This window comes from Parasteatoda tepidariorum, chromosome 7, assembly GCF_043381705.1.
Source record: "Parasteatoda tepidariorum isolate YZ-2023 chromosome 7, CAS_Ptep_4.0, whole genome shotgun sequence".
Lineage (NCBI taxonomy): Eukaryota > Metazoa > Arthropoda > Arachnida > Araneae > Theridiidae > Parasteatoda > Parasteatoda tepidariorum.
In genome coordinates, this window is record NC_092210.1 from 54,255,016 (window position 1) to 54,274,784 (window position 19,769).

The 19,769-nt window shown below is 29.5% G+C and overlaps 1 protein-coding gene across 1 annotated transcript in view; it reads left to right on the top strand.

Annotated features, from left to right (window-relative positions):
- Positions 1-269: 269 nt before the first annotated feature.
- LOC122270678 (astacin-like metalloprotease toxin 5) overlaps positions 270-19,769 on the top strand; it is a gene marked incomplete in the record, with an annotated part of 24,839 nt that continues 5,339 nt past the window's right edge. Inside the window, 3 exon segments of the mRNA XM_071183454.1 lie at positions 270-421; positions 1,923-1,984; positions 6,113-6,194. Coding sequence (XP_071039555.1) covers positions 340-421; positions 1,923-1,984; positions 6,113-6,194 — 226 coding nt within the window.

Below are 19,769 nucleotides of genomic sequence, written 5' to 3' on the forward strand. Positions count from 1 at the left end.
TTGTATTTATCGGTTTTATTTTAAATTAAAAAAATCACAATAATCATCAAAACTGTTATCTGATCAAAGTTATCTGTTTGAGTTAAGCGTGAAAAAAAAACTGAATTACGCATTCTATATCATATCAAATAAAATTTGCGAAATTTATTTTACTATCGTGTTTTTATTATTATTTACTTGATAAATAAAGAAAACACCTTCAATAAAAATGTTTTCTTAATCACTAGCAGCAGGTTTTTCCCATAACCATTTGATAAGAGGACGTTTAAAAGAGGCTAACCCTAGTTATTCAAATTAATAGTTTCCAGAAATTGCTTAGAATATCTTAAATTTACAGATATGAAGACTAGTATCTTCCTAGTTAGTTTGCTGTCTGTTGCTTTAGCTGGTGACATTCAGCTAAGTCCTGAAGAAAGAGAAGGTAATATTAAGTTTATTTAAAGATAGAAAACGTTATAAAAATATTTTTGTAATATACTTTATTTAATGTTAACGTCTTTTAATGTGAAAGTAAAAGGCAACTAAAACTCATAATTTTCATAAGTTCATAGTTAAAAATTTCCAACGATTCTTCTCTAAGGTAGCCTTTTTTAAATGTCTAGAAAAAAAATTTAAATTTTAAATAAAAATGAATACAAATCTAACATGAGATGCCGTAATATTCTTAAATATTATTTCCTCCGTTCTTAAATATTATTTTCGTCTTTTATTATTTTAGTATTTTGTAAAAACATACATTGTTAGTATACTGTAAAAAACTCTTGGGGGTATTACGGTATAAAGTACCAGCACTTTGGGTACATCATCCGCAAGATCCATTTTACCGTAAAATACATTTTATAGTAAAATTCATTAACCGTAAAATACCGCAATTTTTACAGTGTTATTTAGTAATTTATATTAATTTAGTTATGATTTTATGGTAATTATTAGAGTAAAAAAACGGTATATTAGATTTTTTGTTTCTAACATTACAACATGACGCATTAGAGTTTTTAGTTCCTTCTTCTGGTTAAAATAAATTTTTAAGATAAAAAGTACCGGTTTCCTGAGTTCCACTTTTTACCATAATTTAATACGAAAGTTTTCACAGTGTGCTCATAAGTATCCTTTAAGTAGTATTTTCTAATTAGTATTTCACCAAAAACCACGCATAAATTCATGATAAAATAAATAATTTTAATAAAAATTATTTTGATAAATTTTTTTTTTTGAAAAATTATATTTATAATTCTTATATATTTAACATTTTTATGTTTATTTATTGATATAATACTTCTTATGTGCAAATAAGAAACAGTTTTCGAAATTAAATTGTATTAGTACATTTTTAAATAATTTAAAATTTAAAATAATGGACTGTAAAGATTCCTTCTTAAAGCAAATTAAAAAAATTTCATCGTTTGTTTCAATTAAATTAAAATAATAACCATCCAAAATTTGTTACGTCATACTCGTCACATGCATCATTCCATTCAGTAGAATATTTCTACCTTAAAGGGAGTTTTAAATGCAGCATAAGAAAAAGTAGGTCAAAACCCATATGCAGTAAAAGGATTATAAAAATATTTTCTCTCGGTGAAACGGGAATTAAACAATGAAAACTGATTTTTAATTTCTCAAATTTAATATTTTAAAGATTAGAAAAAGCATAACATGTTTTTCTTTACTCGGTGAAACGGGAATTAAACAACGAAAACTGATTGTTAATTTCTTAAATTTAACATTTTAAAGATTAGAAAAAACATAACATGTTATTCTTTACTTGGTGAAACGGGAATTAAGCAATGAAAACTGATTGTCAATTTCTTAAATTTAATATTTTAAAGATTAGAAAGAGCATAACATGTTTTTCTTTACTCAGTGAAACGGGAATTAAACAATGAAAACTGATTATTAATTTCATAAATTTAATATTTTAGGGGCGAGAAATGCTCTATTCAATCCTGAATTGTTCGATGGTGATATGAGAGGAATTGTTTTTGTAAGTATTAATTTCCTATTAAACAATACTTCTATTAATTGCAGATAATATCAGTTGATAAGTCTGAAAAAAATCAATAAAATGCTGTGATAAGTTAGATTAATAAACGAAGCTTTTGATTGACGTGAAGTATCTAGAAAAAAAGTACTATATTTATCAAATAATATTTCAAATCTGAGTGAAATTACATTCGTGGCGAAACTTAATGAAAATGCTATTAACTGTAGAATTTTAATTAAAAAAAACTTTTGTAGTTATGATTCAAATCTTTCCTCCTGAAATTTGGATTGACATAAAGGCCATAATAGATGATTCAAAAGATTGAACAACATATCATTTTAGCACTTTTTCTGATAGGCAAAAAATATATGCCTTAATTTGCAGCAAATTAAAAATTTTACAATATCTTAATTATTCTACAATATCTTNGATTGACATAAAGGCCATAATAGATGATTCAAAAGATTGAACAACATATCATTTTAGCACTTTTTCTGATAGGCAAAAAATATATGCCTTAATTTGCAGCAAATTAAAAATTTTAAACAGAGTCTACAATATCTTAATTGAAAAAAGTAAAAATACATATAATTTAATTTCCTTCTAGTTAAGTCAATCGAAAGCTTTTACGCCGTTCATTTTAAAACACACTTGCAAAAAGTCTCTTTCCCTGCATAATTATTGAATTGATTTTTAGAAAGATGTTTTATTTTGTTTGCTGGATTCGCTTCTTTTTAAAGTTTTTTGATGCAATCTATTTTAAAATTCAGAAACTTTAAGATTTGGAATTTAAATTTAAGGTGATATTTTTTTTAAAATTGAAAACGTTAACTTAATATTGGTTTAAGTTGATTTAAAGTTAAAGACTGGACATTTATTTTTTTAAAAATGAAATTCGTTAATAAGTATACCAAATAAGAGCAATCTCTTAAAGATCATTGCAATATCTCCTAAAAAATTACATGCAAAGCACACAAAAAAAAAGAATTATTCTTAAATCGCAATTAGAGCTTTACAAAGAAGCGAAAGAAAATATTCCTCTTGGCAGAAAACTTTAAGATTTGAAATTTAAATTTGTGGTATCATTTATATTTGTTTGCTGAATAAGTTAACTTTATATTGGTTCTAGATAACTTAAAGTCAAAAACTAAAAATTTAATAATTTTTAGAAAAAAAAACTTGCTTAGCAAACAAAAAAGCAGTTATTCTTAAATCGCATTCAGAGCTTTACAAAAAAAAGTAGAAAAATTAATTCCTCATGGCAGAAAACGCATCTTAATAATCAAACCACCATTTAAGCAAGCTTGATTTTGAATTGGTTGGAACAAAGTGTTGAGTAAAAGTACTATGAAACAAAATTTCAGATCAAATTGCGCTATAAAGTACCGGACCTTTAGATGCATCATTCTAAAATCCATTTTATCGTGAAATCCACTCTTTCCGTAAAAAATTATATGGTAATTTTTACAGTACCGTTAATTTAAAGTGATTTTAAGGTAATTATTGCCGTAAAAATTACGGTATATCAGTTTTTTTTTGTTCCGTAACATATTCCGGNGAAGATGTTTTATTTTGTTTTCTAAAATCTCTTCTTTTCAAAGTTTTTTGATGTAATCTATTTCAAAATTCAGAAACTTAAAGATTTGGTTGATTTAAAGTCAAAGATTAGACTTCTTAAAAAAGAAATTCGTTAATAAGTATACTAAATAAGAGCAATCTTTTAAAGATCATTGCAATATCTCCTGAAAAATTACATGTAAAGCACAAAAAAACAAAACAATTATTCTTAAATCGCAATCAGAGGTTTACAAAGAAACGAAAAAAAAATATTCCTCTTGGCAGAAAACTTTAAGATTTGAAATTTAAATTTGTGGTATCATTTATATTTGTTTTCTGAATAAGTTAACTTTATATTGGTTCTAGATAACTTAAAATCAAAAACTAAAAATTTAACAATTTTTAGAAAAAAAACTTGTTAAACAAACGATAAAGCAATTATTCTTAAATCGCATTCAGAGCTTTACAAAAAAGTGGAAAAATTAATTCCTCATGGCAGAAAACGCATCCTAGTAATCAAACCTCCTCTTAAGCAAGCTTGATTTTGAATTGATTGGAACAAAGTGTTGAGAAAAAGTACTATGAAAAAAAATTTCAGATCGAATTGCGCTTTAAAGTACGGGATCTTTGGGTGCATCATTCTAAAATCCACTTTAGCGTAAAATCCATTTTTACCGTGAAAAATTATATGGTAATTTTTACAGTACCGTTAATTTAAAGTGATTTTAAGGTAATTATTGCCGTAAAAATTACGGTATATCAGATTTTTCTTTCGTAACATGTTCCGGAAAAATTTAATTTTACAGTAAATTACTAACATCTGAACTCCAGTAATTTTTACCGTAATTTGATCTGGAATCTTCTATAATGTGGGCGAAAAACTACAAACTTTTGTTTTCTAATCATAAGTAGAAAAATTTTCAAAGCTTTCATGCCCGTAAGATATCTAATTTAAGATATTGATAATAGCGTAGCTAATAAGGGGACTATAACCTTAAAAATTATTGAAATTTGGAGAGAAAATGTTTTTTGATTGAAAAGAGAAAAAAAAGATGTTTGGCTATTGGTATAGACATTTTTAGGTATCGACATTTTTTGTTGGTTTGCAACATTAGTTTAAAAATAACATTGCAGTTTTGGCTTTAATTGGATAATTTTATTTCAATAAAATATTTTTTGTACAGATTTTCATTTTTTATTTTGATTATCAAATCTAACATTTTCCTTACTAATTTTTCAAAAAGTTTGAATCAAACTTCGTATAGTTATTTTAAAGATTGTAAGGGATTGTTTTACTGAAATATTCATTGAAAAACTGCTTGTTGTGATATTAGTGTATCGAAACGCATGATTTCGAATAAAAAATGAGTCATAAGGGATTCTTTTATTTTTATTAAACAATGTGGAATGCTTTTATAAATAGATATTTGAGGCTATTTATATTTATATGCGAAATTTGATTTTTCTGAGGTTACCAATTGGAAATATCATATATCAATAGGAAATAACATATATCAATGGGAAGATAGAAATTCCTTTAAATTAATTCCTTTAAAAATAAAGTCAAAAAAATTATAAATCATAGAATTTTTTATTATTTTGGATTAAGTAAAAAAGAATTTAAAAATTTCCCTTTTAATTTCCGTTGTTTCCTTAAAAAAGGTGCTTAAATATTAAAACCAGTACAAAAACTCGTATGTAATTGTTATATGTTATTAGAATTTAAAAATTCGTAACATAATAGACATTTAATTTTGATACTTATTAATTTAACATAATGATAGTAAAAATATAATGCCAATAATTAAATCTAATTGATTAGCTTAGCTTTCTAAGTTATTTTTTATTGAAGATCATTGAAGTAGGCGCGAACTAAAATTAAAACCTTTGTTAAGAGATTTAGGTATCTGAAAGTGAAATTTAAATTATGCTAGAATAAAACTTTTATAACTTTCATTATTGTGATTTGAAAATTAACAAACAAAGATGTAATTTTTAATGATTTAAAGAGAGGGCTTGAAATATACAAATTAGTTTATGCAGAATCTAGTTCAAATACCGAAAAGAGTAATAATTTTTTTAAAATCAAAATTACCGTACTTGTTTTACCAAGAATTTCAGTCCATGATACATAAATTAATGTACGGTTATCTGAATAGGCGTGCTTTTTTTTGACTAGATTTTCAATATTTGAAAAATGGGTGTAGCAGAAATTTCAAAAATATGGTCTCATAAGTTTATCTAGGATAAGAATGGTGAAAAAAGTTTCAAATGTAAATTATTTTTTATAAAAAGTGTAATTTTAAGTGTCAAGATCAAAAATATTATGGAAATCGGTCAGACTATTTCTGAGGAATGAAAATTAAAAGAACTCCGCATTTCCAGAGATTTTGCTATTTAAGAGAATTATTCAAATTATTCATATTCTCATTTTAATATCATTTAAGATTTGAATATTCTCATTTAACACTGAGTTCCTTTTGAAATTGCAATTTTTTTCATGTATTGTTAATTATATATTTGATTTATGTTTTATAAATATACTATTTTGAAATTAATAATTCTACATAGGATGACGATCGAAATGCTATTGTTGGAAACCATTTCAGATGGCCAAATGCAGTTGTGCCTTACGTCATTGATCATACTTTGAGTAAGAATATAATTATTATTAAGAGATTTTTTTCTAAGATTAATTACTAATTTCTTACTAAGTTTTAAGTTACTTCATTTACCAACTACGCGTATGTATTGCTGAAAAATATAATTTGAAAATTGCTGATTTAACTAAAGTGTAATTACTGTACGAGTAATTTAATACATTCTAATTTATTTAATGTATTTACTATACTTTTTACGAATTTAATTTCTTTTCAAATACTTGTGCCTTTGTTTTCCTTTTAAGATCCTTGTTTTTATTCTAAGTATTAATTTATTTAAAATTTATCAAGAGAAGAAGAATAAAACTGTATTAGTTTTATCAAGCATTTGGTTGTTAAGACTTAGTTGCAGAAAAAAAAACTGCAATTGGAACTTTTTTTACAATTTTAAGGTCACAACAAAAAAGTTTTGTAATTTTTAAAATAATTTTTCAGTTTTTAATGAAAATAAATTAAATATTATTTAAAGCTCTATTTAACACTGCTGTGTTCATTCTAAGTCACGATGGGTACTAAATTACAATTTTCGTGTTAATATATAGTCACAATCGTCTTCTCTGCTCCTCGTGCAGGCTATTTCGCCTTATTTAGCTTGATGAATGCTTTGGGCCTACTTGCTACCATCAAACCTCACACGATTACCACATTTACTGTATTTAATGATGCTGGTGGTCTCGTGTTTTTTGTAATGGGTTCCAATTTTAGCTCTGTGCCCTTCCAATCAACATTAGGTACTAGTCCTTAAGAGTGCTTCAGTCCCCCTTGTCGATACCATGCTAGAGTAGATTTCCCTATATTGCGACCCTCTTTCCATTGGAACTACGTTGTTCAACTCCTACCGTATTTAGCACATTCTATCATGGTTTGTTTAAAGTGAGACAGTTCTGCGATATGGAGATTTTTGAGCACACACCAAATTTTCAACTCTTGAAAAGTAAGCATTCGTTTGACACTTCATACTGGAATCGTTCAGGATCTAGTTTGATCGTTCTGCTTAAAATATTCCAATAAGATTTTCAATTTTTAAATGTATATTTTATTTTATATTTTATTATATAATGTATATTTTATTTATTATTATTTTGCATGAGAAAGTTGCGATAAAAAATACACTCGTTGAAGCGTTAGAAGGAATTTTGTATCAAATTGAATAGTATGTTATCTAAGCATTTTTAATTAAACACAAAATAGTTTGTTTATTACATAAAGAGAAAAATATAACATTTCCTATCTTTTCTACAAATTGAAACAGATTAAATCATTTTGTTTGTTTTTGAACGGTGTCAGAACATATTGAACGTCACAGGCTTCCTTGTGTCTATTTTATTAATTTTTCCTTCTGTATAGTGTATTGTGTTAAACATTTCCTAAAATATACCATTTTCCATAATTAAAAAAGTAACTCAAAATTAACTCATTTAGTATGCATAGAGAAAATTCTTGATAATAAAACCAAAGTAAACTGTATTTAAGCAATTAATTTAGTAATTTTCCCGTTCATATGGTAACGGTTTACCGAAAATTCTGGTTTTCAAAATTTTAGTCCTTATTACCTCACATTTAATAATAATCACAAAAGGAAAAAGTAAATTTAACCAAATAAATATTTTATGCTTTGCTCTAGTTATCACAATAAAATTACGAAATTGTACCACATTAAACAAAATTTATCACATACTATTAAATTATTGTTCATTGTTAAGTTTTCAAAATCCTTTACCAAAGTGTTTCACTTTTGATGTCTCTATAGATCCAGAAACACTGTATATTTTATTATGTTCTAGTAGTTTTGACCATACATTTTTTCTCAGTTGGATTTGATGAAGAACTTGAGATAAACGCAATTATATTCTTAAAAACTTAAAAGCTTTGAACCCCCGTCTTCTTACAATTTAACTTTCCTTTCATATTATTATTCACATAATGCATCAGTATATATCGCACAATTTAAAGAAAAAAAACATTTTTTTATCTTTTTATGAATTACAGATTTAATAAAAAATAACTTCCTTAATGGGACTGAAAATATTAAATATATAATAAAATGCAGTATTCTGAATATACTCATGACAGTTTTAATTATACAAAATAAAACTGTTCTAGTCATTTAAAACCTGGCAGAGAAAAAGGAAAGTCCCTCATTTGTAAAGTATTCATTCTATTTATGAGGATAGGCACTCTTCGATTTTAAAAAAAACTGATTTTTGTTGTATGATTTCGATTTTCAATTTTTAGTCTTGACCATGTGCCTGCCTTTGATAATTTTATAAATAGTCAATTACGAGGCAGTAATATTAGATTTCGTTTTTATTAATGATTCGAAAAAGATATAATGATAAGTGAAGATGATGCTGTTTTTAAAAATTTCACTAATAACTTAGATTACAAAACACACAAAATAAGAATATTAATAAAATGTTACATAATGAAATGTTAAGTCAAAAAATAAACTTGTGTGATTTTAGCTAAAAAATACTCCAATTATACTAAATTAAATAGCGTTTCGATTTGCAATTGGGAATAGAAAACAAGATACGCCATTAAATTTGTGCTGAAAAAAAGAAAAGAATATTGAAATGAAAATTAATATGTTCATTTGATTCTTAAAAATATAAAATCTCTTAACAGGTGCGATTCGCAAGTCGGAAGAATCGGTGGCAAACAGGAAATAAATTTAGGTGGCCGCTGTTGGTTTTTAGGAACAGTTATTCACGAATTGGGACATGCCCTTGGATTCTACCACGAACATAACAGATCAGACAGAGATGATTATTTGATCGTTTACAAAGAAAACGTACGAGAAGGTGAGTGCTTCATCACTTGCTTAATCTCTTCTCTGCCGAATTTCAGATCCAAAAGTGCATTCTTTTATTGCTAAAAATTAATATATGTTCTATCCTAAATTCGAAAAAGACAAATAATTTTGTTAGAAAGTATATTTTTGCTTGACCAATTAGTGGTGAAATATGTGATGTCTCATCCACTGATTTCCAGTTTTCCCTGCTATGCACTCAAGTTTTATATTGAAAAAATACGCTGGGATAACATCTTTATAACTCTGTTGTTGCAAGGTGTTTAAGATAAATATCTGATTACAAAAATAAGGTAAAAATATTTTAGAAAATAATTTTCCTAACTCACAGTTTAAGCAGCTTCACAATCAGTCTTACGCGTCAGAGCTTAAAAACTACGTTTATCACAAAACTGAAATAATTTATTGCAGTTAATATGCAACGGTAACACTACTGAAAGCAAAATTGCAGAAAGTACAAAATGATTCTGATTTCAGTGCAAGGCTGGAAATCTCACTGCGAAAATTGGGAAGAAACTGGTACTAGTTGCGCCATCTACTAGCAATATTTAGAAATATAAAAATCTCCCGATTTAAAGAGAGGTATAAGTAGCGACGAATTCAATTTGAATGATGCTATTCTTCTCTTCGTTGCATAGCATACGATGCTGACTATATGGACACAAAAACGTCGAACTTATGAAATACGACGCCAACAGAGAAAGAGTTAAAATTGTTTATGCATAATAGAACTTACTTCATCTTGTATTTGCCTGGGATCTGTGACAGTTGCTTATATTAATGATGGATGAAATATGTGGAAGTGATATTTTTAATTAAGAGTGAAATTTGCCAAACTTATATTTCCTTATTCAAATGAAACTAAATTCTAGAAATAGGCTTTAATTTTTTTTAAAAATAATCTGTTAGTATTTAATTTTAAGTACATGAAATAATTACTCGATGTAATTTTTGATTTCATTGAACATTATCTACGCACATATAATAGTCCAGCGTAATCCCGGAAAAAAGCGCTGAGTTTAATTCTCTCTGTCGTTGAAAAGAAGTTTAAATAACTCATATGTGAGAGAAAGAAATATGAGTCAAAAATGCGTGNTTAATTAAGAGTGAAATTTGCCAAACTTATATTTCCTTATTCAAATGAAACTAAATTCTAGAAATAGGCTTTAATTTTTTTAAAAAATAATCTGTTAGTATTTAATTTTAAGTACATAAAATAATTACTCGATGTATTTTTTGATTATATTGAACATTATCTACGCACATATAATAGTCCAGCGTAATCCTGGAAAAAAGCGCTGAGTTTAATTCTCTCTGTCGTTGAAAAGAAGTTTAAATAACTCATATGTGTAAGAAAGAAATATGAGTCAAAAATGTGTGTGAGAGAGAGTTGGATGGCTGCCGGCAGCATTCGAACCTAGGACCTCCGAGTCCGTGGTACATGCTGTGATCACCATAGTTGGACACACCAGTCCAGGGGGAGTATAAAGCTTTATATAGTGATCACCTTAATGATATATCATGAGATACATTAAGCTCACTGAAAAAGATTTTATGATACAGCGAAATATGTAAAACTAAGCCAATGGGACCATATTTTCCAAATTACAACCTTTGCTTCTTGAAATTTGAAATTAGTATGGAATGATGCGTCATTGAGTCTTTATTAAGATTCCAAACTCTGCCTGGTCTGGGCAACTTTGATGGCTGGACTATCCCACTACGAACACGGAGGTCATTTATTCGAATCCTGTCTGCTGCAAACAGGCATCTTTCTCACACATTTCGCCCTTCACACACATTTCGCTTTGCATTATATGCTAAACAATCCTTAAATGGGCACATATCCTTAAATGGTACCAACTGGGTTATTCAAACTGACCCATGTGTTTTTAAGAACATAATGAGAAAAGGAATACTAAAACTTGGATGGTCTATAATCCGAGTCAAAGAATACCTAAGACCCCTTAGGTGCTACAAGTGCAACTGCTTTGGACACATGGCGCGAGACTGCACTAAGGAAGAATGCTGCGTAAATTGCGGCGACGAAGGGCACAAGAGAAATAACTGCAAAAATAAGAGCAAATGCGTAAACTGCGAGACAGCAAACCGAAGATTTGGCCTAAAGCTAAACATGAATCACTCAGCAAACCAAAGAACTTGCCCATCGTTCCAAAGAGCAATAGCAGCCCTGCGAAAACACATCAAATATTGACCCACTTTTTGTGAGCCGTTCTAAGGCGTCCTCCACCCCTTCCTGGGGTGTTAATGCTGTAATTGATTTTATTTAAATTTGTCTCCTTTGTTTGATCACCGAGTTGGTGGTCCATTTTGTTGTATAATCCATTTTGTTGCATATTTAATAAAGTTCAAAGGGGTTTCGTAATCTTCCAGTCAGAGGGTGCCTGGATGGGTCGTGGCGTGGCGGTCGTAACTCGGTGCAACACTCCTGGTGAGTCGTTCGCAGCCGAACATGGCACCGCCGCACCCGTCTCGGGCTTGTCCTTTCGGCCTCCTCTGTCCGTCGAACGACAGTGTTGTTCTCGTCGGGCGTGACTCGGGGCCATGGAACCACGTGTCCATGCACCACTGGGTCCTCCGACTGATTCGAGGTTTGCAGCTACGATAGTCTTCACGTATTTCTCGGATGTCCCGCTATGGGACGGGTCGGGGTAAAGCTTCGCTTGCATTATATGCTGTTTGAACTTGTGGTTTGTAAATTTGACTATGTGGTTTGAATATGTGGTTTGTAAATTTGACTATGTGGTTTGAATAGGTGGTTTGTAAATTTGACTATGTGAGTTGAATATGTGGTTTGTAAATTTGACTACTAATTGTTTCGGAGTTATTTTGTCACATTTTTGCTCAATTTTGAGAAATTGTTACAGTGAGAAATGAATTAAAGAGGTTTAAGTATCAAATCACGAGGCGACAAAATAATCCAGTACTTCGTATCTTTTATTTCCCATTCGGCAATATGAGACTCATTTTTCACTATTAAAATTAATTAAAAAATTTCGAAAAATTGCGTAAAAATGTATTCTATTTCACAACCAAACAACAAGCTATAAAATACAGATTATTGCAAAATGTATACTCATAGAAAAAAAATTAGCGCAACACATTGTTTTGTTAATTTCTAATCTTGATTTTAATACTTAAACTGGCGTTCCATAAAATCTCTCTTAATGCTAATTTATGTTTTTAAATCTTTTTGTACTGTATAAATAAAAAAAGCAGAATGGTTAACACTAAAACTTAAATACAATTTCGATTGTTAAAAAGAAATCAGACAATTTCATATGATTTATGAGATTCTACCTAGCAATACAAAAGTGGTGTTTACAAACGGGTTGAAGCATTTTAGCGAAACCAATTTAAGATGTTTCTTAATAATTAGGGCTTCTAATATTTTAAAGGGAAGCAGTATTACTATTTCAGTTTAAATAGTTTAAAAAAGCAAGGGATCGCGTTTTTCTTCTTCCTTTTTTTGGGAGGGAGATTTAAACTTTTCAGATTTAAAATTCAGTCTTTTCATTAAGCAAAACAATGATTATATTTGAAGTGTACCTTTTAAGAAATTATGTTATTTAATCACACTCGCAAATGAAACTTAAAAGAATAACATATAAGGCTGATTTTGTGTAATTTTGTTTTTAGTTACTTTCTACACTTTTAGTTTTTCATGCTTTCAATAGTCATATTTATATAGATATACTTTCATTTACTTTTATATAGATATACTTCAGTTATATAGATATACTTTCTAAAGCAAATCTCATTAAGGAAATGTTTTTACCACTCAGGTGATGAACACAATTTCATGAAGATTGCTCCACACCAAAATATCTTGTACAACGCCTACGACTATGACTCAATTATGCACTATGGTAACGTATCCATGTCCAAAAATTCAAAGCAAACCATGGAAGCCATAAATGGACATCCATTGAAAGAACCTTTCGAGAAACCAGGAATGACTGAAAGTGATATCGAAAGAGTCAAGAAAATGTACAACTGTGCTTAGTTTGTATCGAAACAATATTACGATTGTTAACACGATATGATTAATAACTAAATGAACTAATAAACTTAATATGACTAATGAAATAAATTTATCTTTGAAATTTATTTAATTATTATACTGTTTTATTACTTACCAATTAAGATGCGCATCCATTGCAATCGAAAGTAAAGAAGTCTTACTGATTGCTTCAAACAAACGTTTACTTGATTATAAATATCCTTTTCATCCTAACGCAAAATAAAGTACTCAAAAATAGTCACATTCTATGTAAAACATAATTAAAGCCTCATAAATTTTGTAACTCTAGTTAAGCACACTGAAAACCTTTTTTTAAAAGTAAATAAAACCTGAGATTTTTCTGAATTAGATATTTAAAATTTAAAAAATTTTTTTTTATACAGATGGCAGAAATATGAAAGACAATCGTCGCTGGTACAGGCATATAACAATCTAAGTTACAGGAGCTAAAATATGGTCATCGAGGTCATTCTTCTACGAGACCATTCTGCTTTTAAGGAGCAAATACACGTTTAAAATTATATTTAACCCCTTCCTTCTTGCTCCCGTGAAAATGACGGGGTGAGGCTTTGCTCGTTATTTCTCGCTCCCGTGAAATTTCCGGGCTGGAGTGTTCAGTAGTAATGCGCCAATAAGAATAAAACTAATTCATTTCTTTTTGCCCGGAAAACATTTTATTTCTCATTTTTTACACCAGATGGCAGTACCAGGATATTTTTATGGTAATTGTAAATAGTTAGTTTATTTTGAACTAGATACCAGCACTAATCAAATGCGTGTATTTGGAAAAATAGGCACTTTTATGACCATTTTCTTGAAAATTAACCGATCGTTAAGGGGTTAAATAAATAAATCTTTCGAGCTGAATAAGCATCTACGAAAGAGCTGGAATTTTTACCTATTACAGTTATTGTAATAAATACAAGTGAAGATGTTGAGGGAATTTTCAACAAGTTATAGAAACTAAACTTATTACTTCCTATTCTAAATTTTTAGTTTGATGCCTCTGTCGTAGGCAAACTGTAAAATGAAGTCCTTGCAAAACTCCAGCCATAATTTTCCTATGCACCAGCCTAATTGGAAAGTCTCAATATTTTCTAATCAGCCTGACGTGCGTAGTAATCAGAAACTTATTGCAGCAAGCTCACATACCTCTTGGTTAATTGGAAAATATATAATTTATGATTGAGTTACTTTGGTTCACTGGTTATCTGATTCCCATTGTTCAGTTTATTTCAATTAGTTGAGAGAGTTTAGAATAGAATTCTTATTGTAGGAGAATGCTTTGTTAAAATAGTTTTATTGACCCTTTCCTTCTCGCTCCCGTGAAAATGACGGGGTGAGATTTCACTGGCTATTTCTCACTCCCGTGATATTGATGGGCTGAAGAGTTCAGTAGTAACGCGCCAATAAGAATAAAACTAATTCATTTCTTTTGCCCGGAAAAAATTTTATTCCTCATTTTACATAAGGTATGATGGCATCAGATGGCAGTGCCAGAATATTTTTAAGGTAGTTGTAGATAGTTAGTTTATATTAGAGTTTTTTTTTGTCTTACATAACGGCAAGCACTTCACTTTTCGTTCTTCGCCATAGAAGATGCCGGAATTGTTACTCATTTAGCGTTACCCAGTGGGCACCTGTGAACCAAAGTCACGGAGGCGAGCAACGTTACCCACGCCATACTGCCACAAACCCGTTCATAGGGTGGGCCACATTCACTCATTCACACAACAGAAGACAACACAGAGAGAGAAACATCCATGCCCAGAGTGGGATTCGAACCCGCGGCCAATGGCTCCGCAGTCAGACACGCTAACCACTCGGCCACCTGGCCGGCCATATTAGACTAGTTGCAGCACTAATCAAATACTTAATACAAATGCGAAAGCCAAAGAAATATACACTTTTATGATCGTTTTCTTGAAAATTAACCGATCGTTAAGTGGTTAAATGTTTACTACAAAAAATCTGAGCAAACTCCATCTGATTTAGCATTTTTTCGCACATTTTTAAATGACCTAAAGGCTGATATCTTATAAGCTGGTACAAAATAAGTCTAACTATTATCAAAAAGATTTAAACTCACCAACGAGTTTTCAATCAGTTTAGTATATTATAAAACGTAAACGTTTACAAACTAACATTTTTACTTATCTTACGACAAATATATTTTTATTACGCATAAAATACGATAAGTTAGGGCATATATGATTTGGGTACTATATCAGAGAATACTTTGTTCCGGACTTAGATATTTTTTATTTATTTTATATCATGCAGTATTTATTTCATTTTATTTATTTTATATCCATGCAGTATTTATTTCATTTTATTTATTTTATATCCATGCAGTATTTATTTCATTTTATTTATTTTATATCCATGCAGTATTTATTTGATTTTATTTATTTTATATCCATGCAGTATTTATTTCATTTTATTTATTTTATATCTCATATTTGATAAAAAATATTAATTAAGAAATGTTACGCTGTGTCTTACAGAGAATATCAGTTCTCAGTTTACACAATGCTGATTATGCAGAGTGGGACAGCATCCAAGGTTTCGTGGCCAAAATTAGTATTTCGATAAAATTTGTATTTAGGGGTTTTTATGTGCAGGTAAATTGAATTCATTGTTGAAATTTTAAAATACACTAAAAATACCCCCCAAAAAACCAAAATGGTGACGGAAATACGGCGAGCAAAAATAAAAAATAATATAATACGTTTAAATAAATAAATATATCAATGAAAATATAATAATTTTCGTATTTTTATGTTAAAAATGAAAAGCAAATTATATTTCCGAAGTAATATTACAAAATAACTCGAATTATTTACAAAATAACGCGAAAACATGAAAAAAATACATAATTTTTTGTTTTTCGGTATATTTAGTCCACCTTTTCAATACGGGCAAAAATGGGCCAGATTTTTTCGAAAGAAGACAACAAAGAAAAGTTTAGCTAATTATCTCGTGGAACTTTTTGGAACTAATTTTCGAAAGTTATTCAAACATTGTAAAAAGTCAAATGATAAGATATAAACTGTAAGTTTGTCAAGAGTATTAACTAATCCGACTAATTGAAAAATTGTACTATAATTTAACACTAATTACTCTGATAAAAATGTAACAGTAAGGTGAAATTCTTATATATATTTCTGAAATAAAAATCTAAAAGTTACATTTAAAAATAATTTTGTTAACATATTTTTCATTAAACTAGGAGACTTCGCCCCCTGCTCGCTGGCGCTCGCCAACCCCGAAACTGCTTTCGCAGTTCATTTCGGATTGATACGCAATCCGATGCTCGCTTGGCTTGCTCATTGGATACGCTCTAAACGTCTAGCTTTTGTATACTTTTTTGAACACTGAAGTTCCGAAAACTTTTCACTGTAGAAAATTCTAAACCTGTGCTTTTCAATATTAATTTAAAATTGAAAACAGTTCGCATATTTTTCTTAATCACACTATTCTTAATTTCAGTTGTTGAGAAAAGTAACTGTTGTAAGTTTTGTTTTAAAGTCTTTCCCACCAGAGGGCTAAAACCATGTGTTGTAAAACAATATGAAATAGTACTGAACGCCGGATGTAAAGCATCGGCTTCGATGAAGATAATTTTGTGAGAATTTTTTTGATAATTCGGTGAGAATTCACCCGATTAGACATATGATGCTCACTACGTGCTCTTGCGCGCCGAAGCCTATCAATTAAAACGTATTAGCGTTTTATATAATATAGATTAGCCATATGATGCTCACTACGTGCTCTTGCGCGCCGAAGCCTATCAATTAAAAATGAAAACTGTTGCCAACGCGAGAAAAGAAATATAATCGGTTTTATTGATACATACGTATTAGCGTTTTATGTAATATAGATTAGACATATGATACTCACTACGTGCTCTTGCGCGCCGAAGCCTATTAATTAAAATATATTAGCGTTTTATATAATATAGATTAGCGATATGATGCTCACTACGTGCTCTTGCGCGTCGAAGCCTATCACTTAAAAATGAAAACTGTTGCCAATGCGAGAAAAGAAATATCATCGGTTTTATTAATACATACGCATTAGCGTTTTATATAATATAGATTGTACTCTCGTCTGTCCAAAAAGTAAATTGTAATGTTTGGTTTGGTTAATGATTATTGGTTTGGTTAATGATTATGAATACTTAATTTGGGATATAATAAAACTGCCTACACATATTTTAGTTGAAAATTAATTTTTTACTTTTGGCCAAAGATCATAGACTTCTGGTCCACAGTGTTATGAAGATAACAATTTCTTTGGTTTTGTATTAATTTATATACATTTACATCACATTTACATTATAACATTGTCATAATACGTTGTGCTAGTTTAGCAGGTAATTGTTCTGGTAATTGTTTTAGTGAAGCAGTAGAATCTTGTAAAATTCAGAAAAAAACATTCATTAAGTAATTAGTGACTGTAAAAGATAATTTCTCTATAATGATACAAGAGAAAATTGTGAAAGTGAAGTTTCTTTTTTCAGTAAAGAGCTTTCATTTTAANGGTAATTGTTTTGGTAATTGTTTTAGTGAAGCAGTAGAATCTTGTAAAATTCTGAAAAAAACATTCATTAAGTAATTAGTGACTGTAAAAGATAATTTCTCTATAATGATACCAGAGAAAATTGTGACAGTGAAGTTTCGTTTTTCAGTAAAGGGCTTTCATTTTAATTTGAGTAAGGCCAGGCCAGCATCTTCTGAAATTTTAAAGTTTGAGGGAAAGCAAAATTAAAAAGTAAAATTTCAAATTCTATTTAAAAGTCACCAGAAAATTGATTTTATCAAATAAATTATACTATGAGCTGTAATGATCTTATGTAAATTTGTAAAGATTATAAAATAAAATAGGAAGTTTAATTTCGCAGTCAATTGGATAAGATTTGTTTTAGTACTGAGTCTAGCTAACTTGAAAAATGTAATTTCTGAGAAAGGTGTTCTAGACATACACAGTGGAGTATGAAGGGTTGTTTAAGAACTGAAGCTTGGATTCCTGAGGTATTTTTTATGCCAGTAAAGTTTCAGATATTAAAGTACACTCATGGACGAAAAAATTAGCGCACCAAGCTATTGCGCGCCAAGCTAAGGTGCGCGAATTTTTTTGTCCATGAGTATATTATGGCACTTTTTAATCAAATAAATAAATGCTTGAATTCAAGCAAGTTTTGTCAGAGGGTGCGCTTCTTGTTTTACAGTGGTGCCTTCTATGGCCAAGAGTATGATTTTACTATCCACATTCGTTACAATCCGTTTTACAGAGAGGACTCAGTGACACACCTTCAATCCATATCAGTAGATCGTAATTTTGACCTGAATTCTTCTGCAGGAACCTCTCTGCAAGAATATATTTGCAAGTACTATAAAGTTTAAAAATATTAAAAAATATCTGGCAAGCAAAAGCAGGTATAAAATAAATTAAACACCTAAAGAGATAAATTAAAAATAAATGAACGAGACAATTTTTAGAACAACACAGACTTGTTGATTCTTTAGAAGATAGTTTTTTGTTTTTGTAGTTTGAAGTTTATACTCACCCAATACTGGTTTTTCTATATTTTTTCAAGATTAGTATTAACACGTTACGGGTACTTTAATTTCGTTTCGTTATTTGTTGCTGTGAAATAAATGTGTTTTTTTTTATAAAACAAGGAACTGTTTCTTAATATAGCTTGATACGATACAGTACCCGCAGAGGTATTTATTTGTCGTGGGAACTTGGATGACTTTGTGCCCTCTACGGATTTAGCGTGCACCAATCACCATTTATACGGGGATCCTTCGAATGACTGGATTTGAACTTCTTTTCTCGCGAACAAGATTCCAACATCCTACCAATTATGCGATCCGGGTCATTTATAATATATTAATATTTGTAAAGGAATTGAGTTGAAGTTGAACTGTTAATTTTGTTAGGTGGAAGTGCTATAAAATTTTTAAACAAACACTTAAGCGTTCTATGAATTCACAGTCAATAAATGTACTATCATTCCGAGATAACTTGAAAAGGTTCAGACTGTTTAAACAAATAGCTTTCTTGATCAAACCTGTTAGAGATTGTAATATGTTTTTACAGTTGGTGTCACGTGACTCTGACTGCTGTTACTGTTTTTATTTAATTTTTATTGTTAACACTTTAGTTTTTATGTTGGCAACCTACTTGAAATGTTTTTGTGTTGATTATTTAGTGTTCGAATTAGTTAGGTTTTGTAAATATCACTAAATTGAGATTGCTTTAGAATTAATAAATGTTTTGTTAAGTTTTAATTCGTATCTGTTTATTCATCTGTAGAACTTGTAGTTCATTTGAATAACACAAAAAGGCGTCCGCAGTATTTATTTCCAATTATTAGCGACATTTGTGGCGTCCGCGACAGGACCGTTGATACGCTATTTCTGATTTGAAAAATGTTTTTAGCATCAAAAGGATTTAAAAAGGAAGATCTTATTATTGTTGCCCAAGAAATTGGCGAAGTATTACCTCAAAAAGCTACTGTAGCGGATCTGAAAACGATCATTTTGAAAAGTAAAGAATATTTAGCTGATCCAGATTTTGTAACAAGTGTATTGGTAGCTACTGTCAATGATCGACGACAAAAGGAGGAATATGAAGAAAAAGAGAGACAAAGAGAATATGAAGAAAAAGAGAGACAAAGAGAATATGAAGAAACAGAGA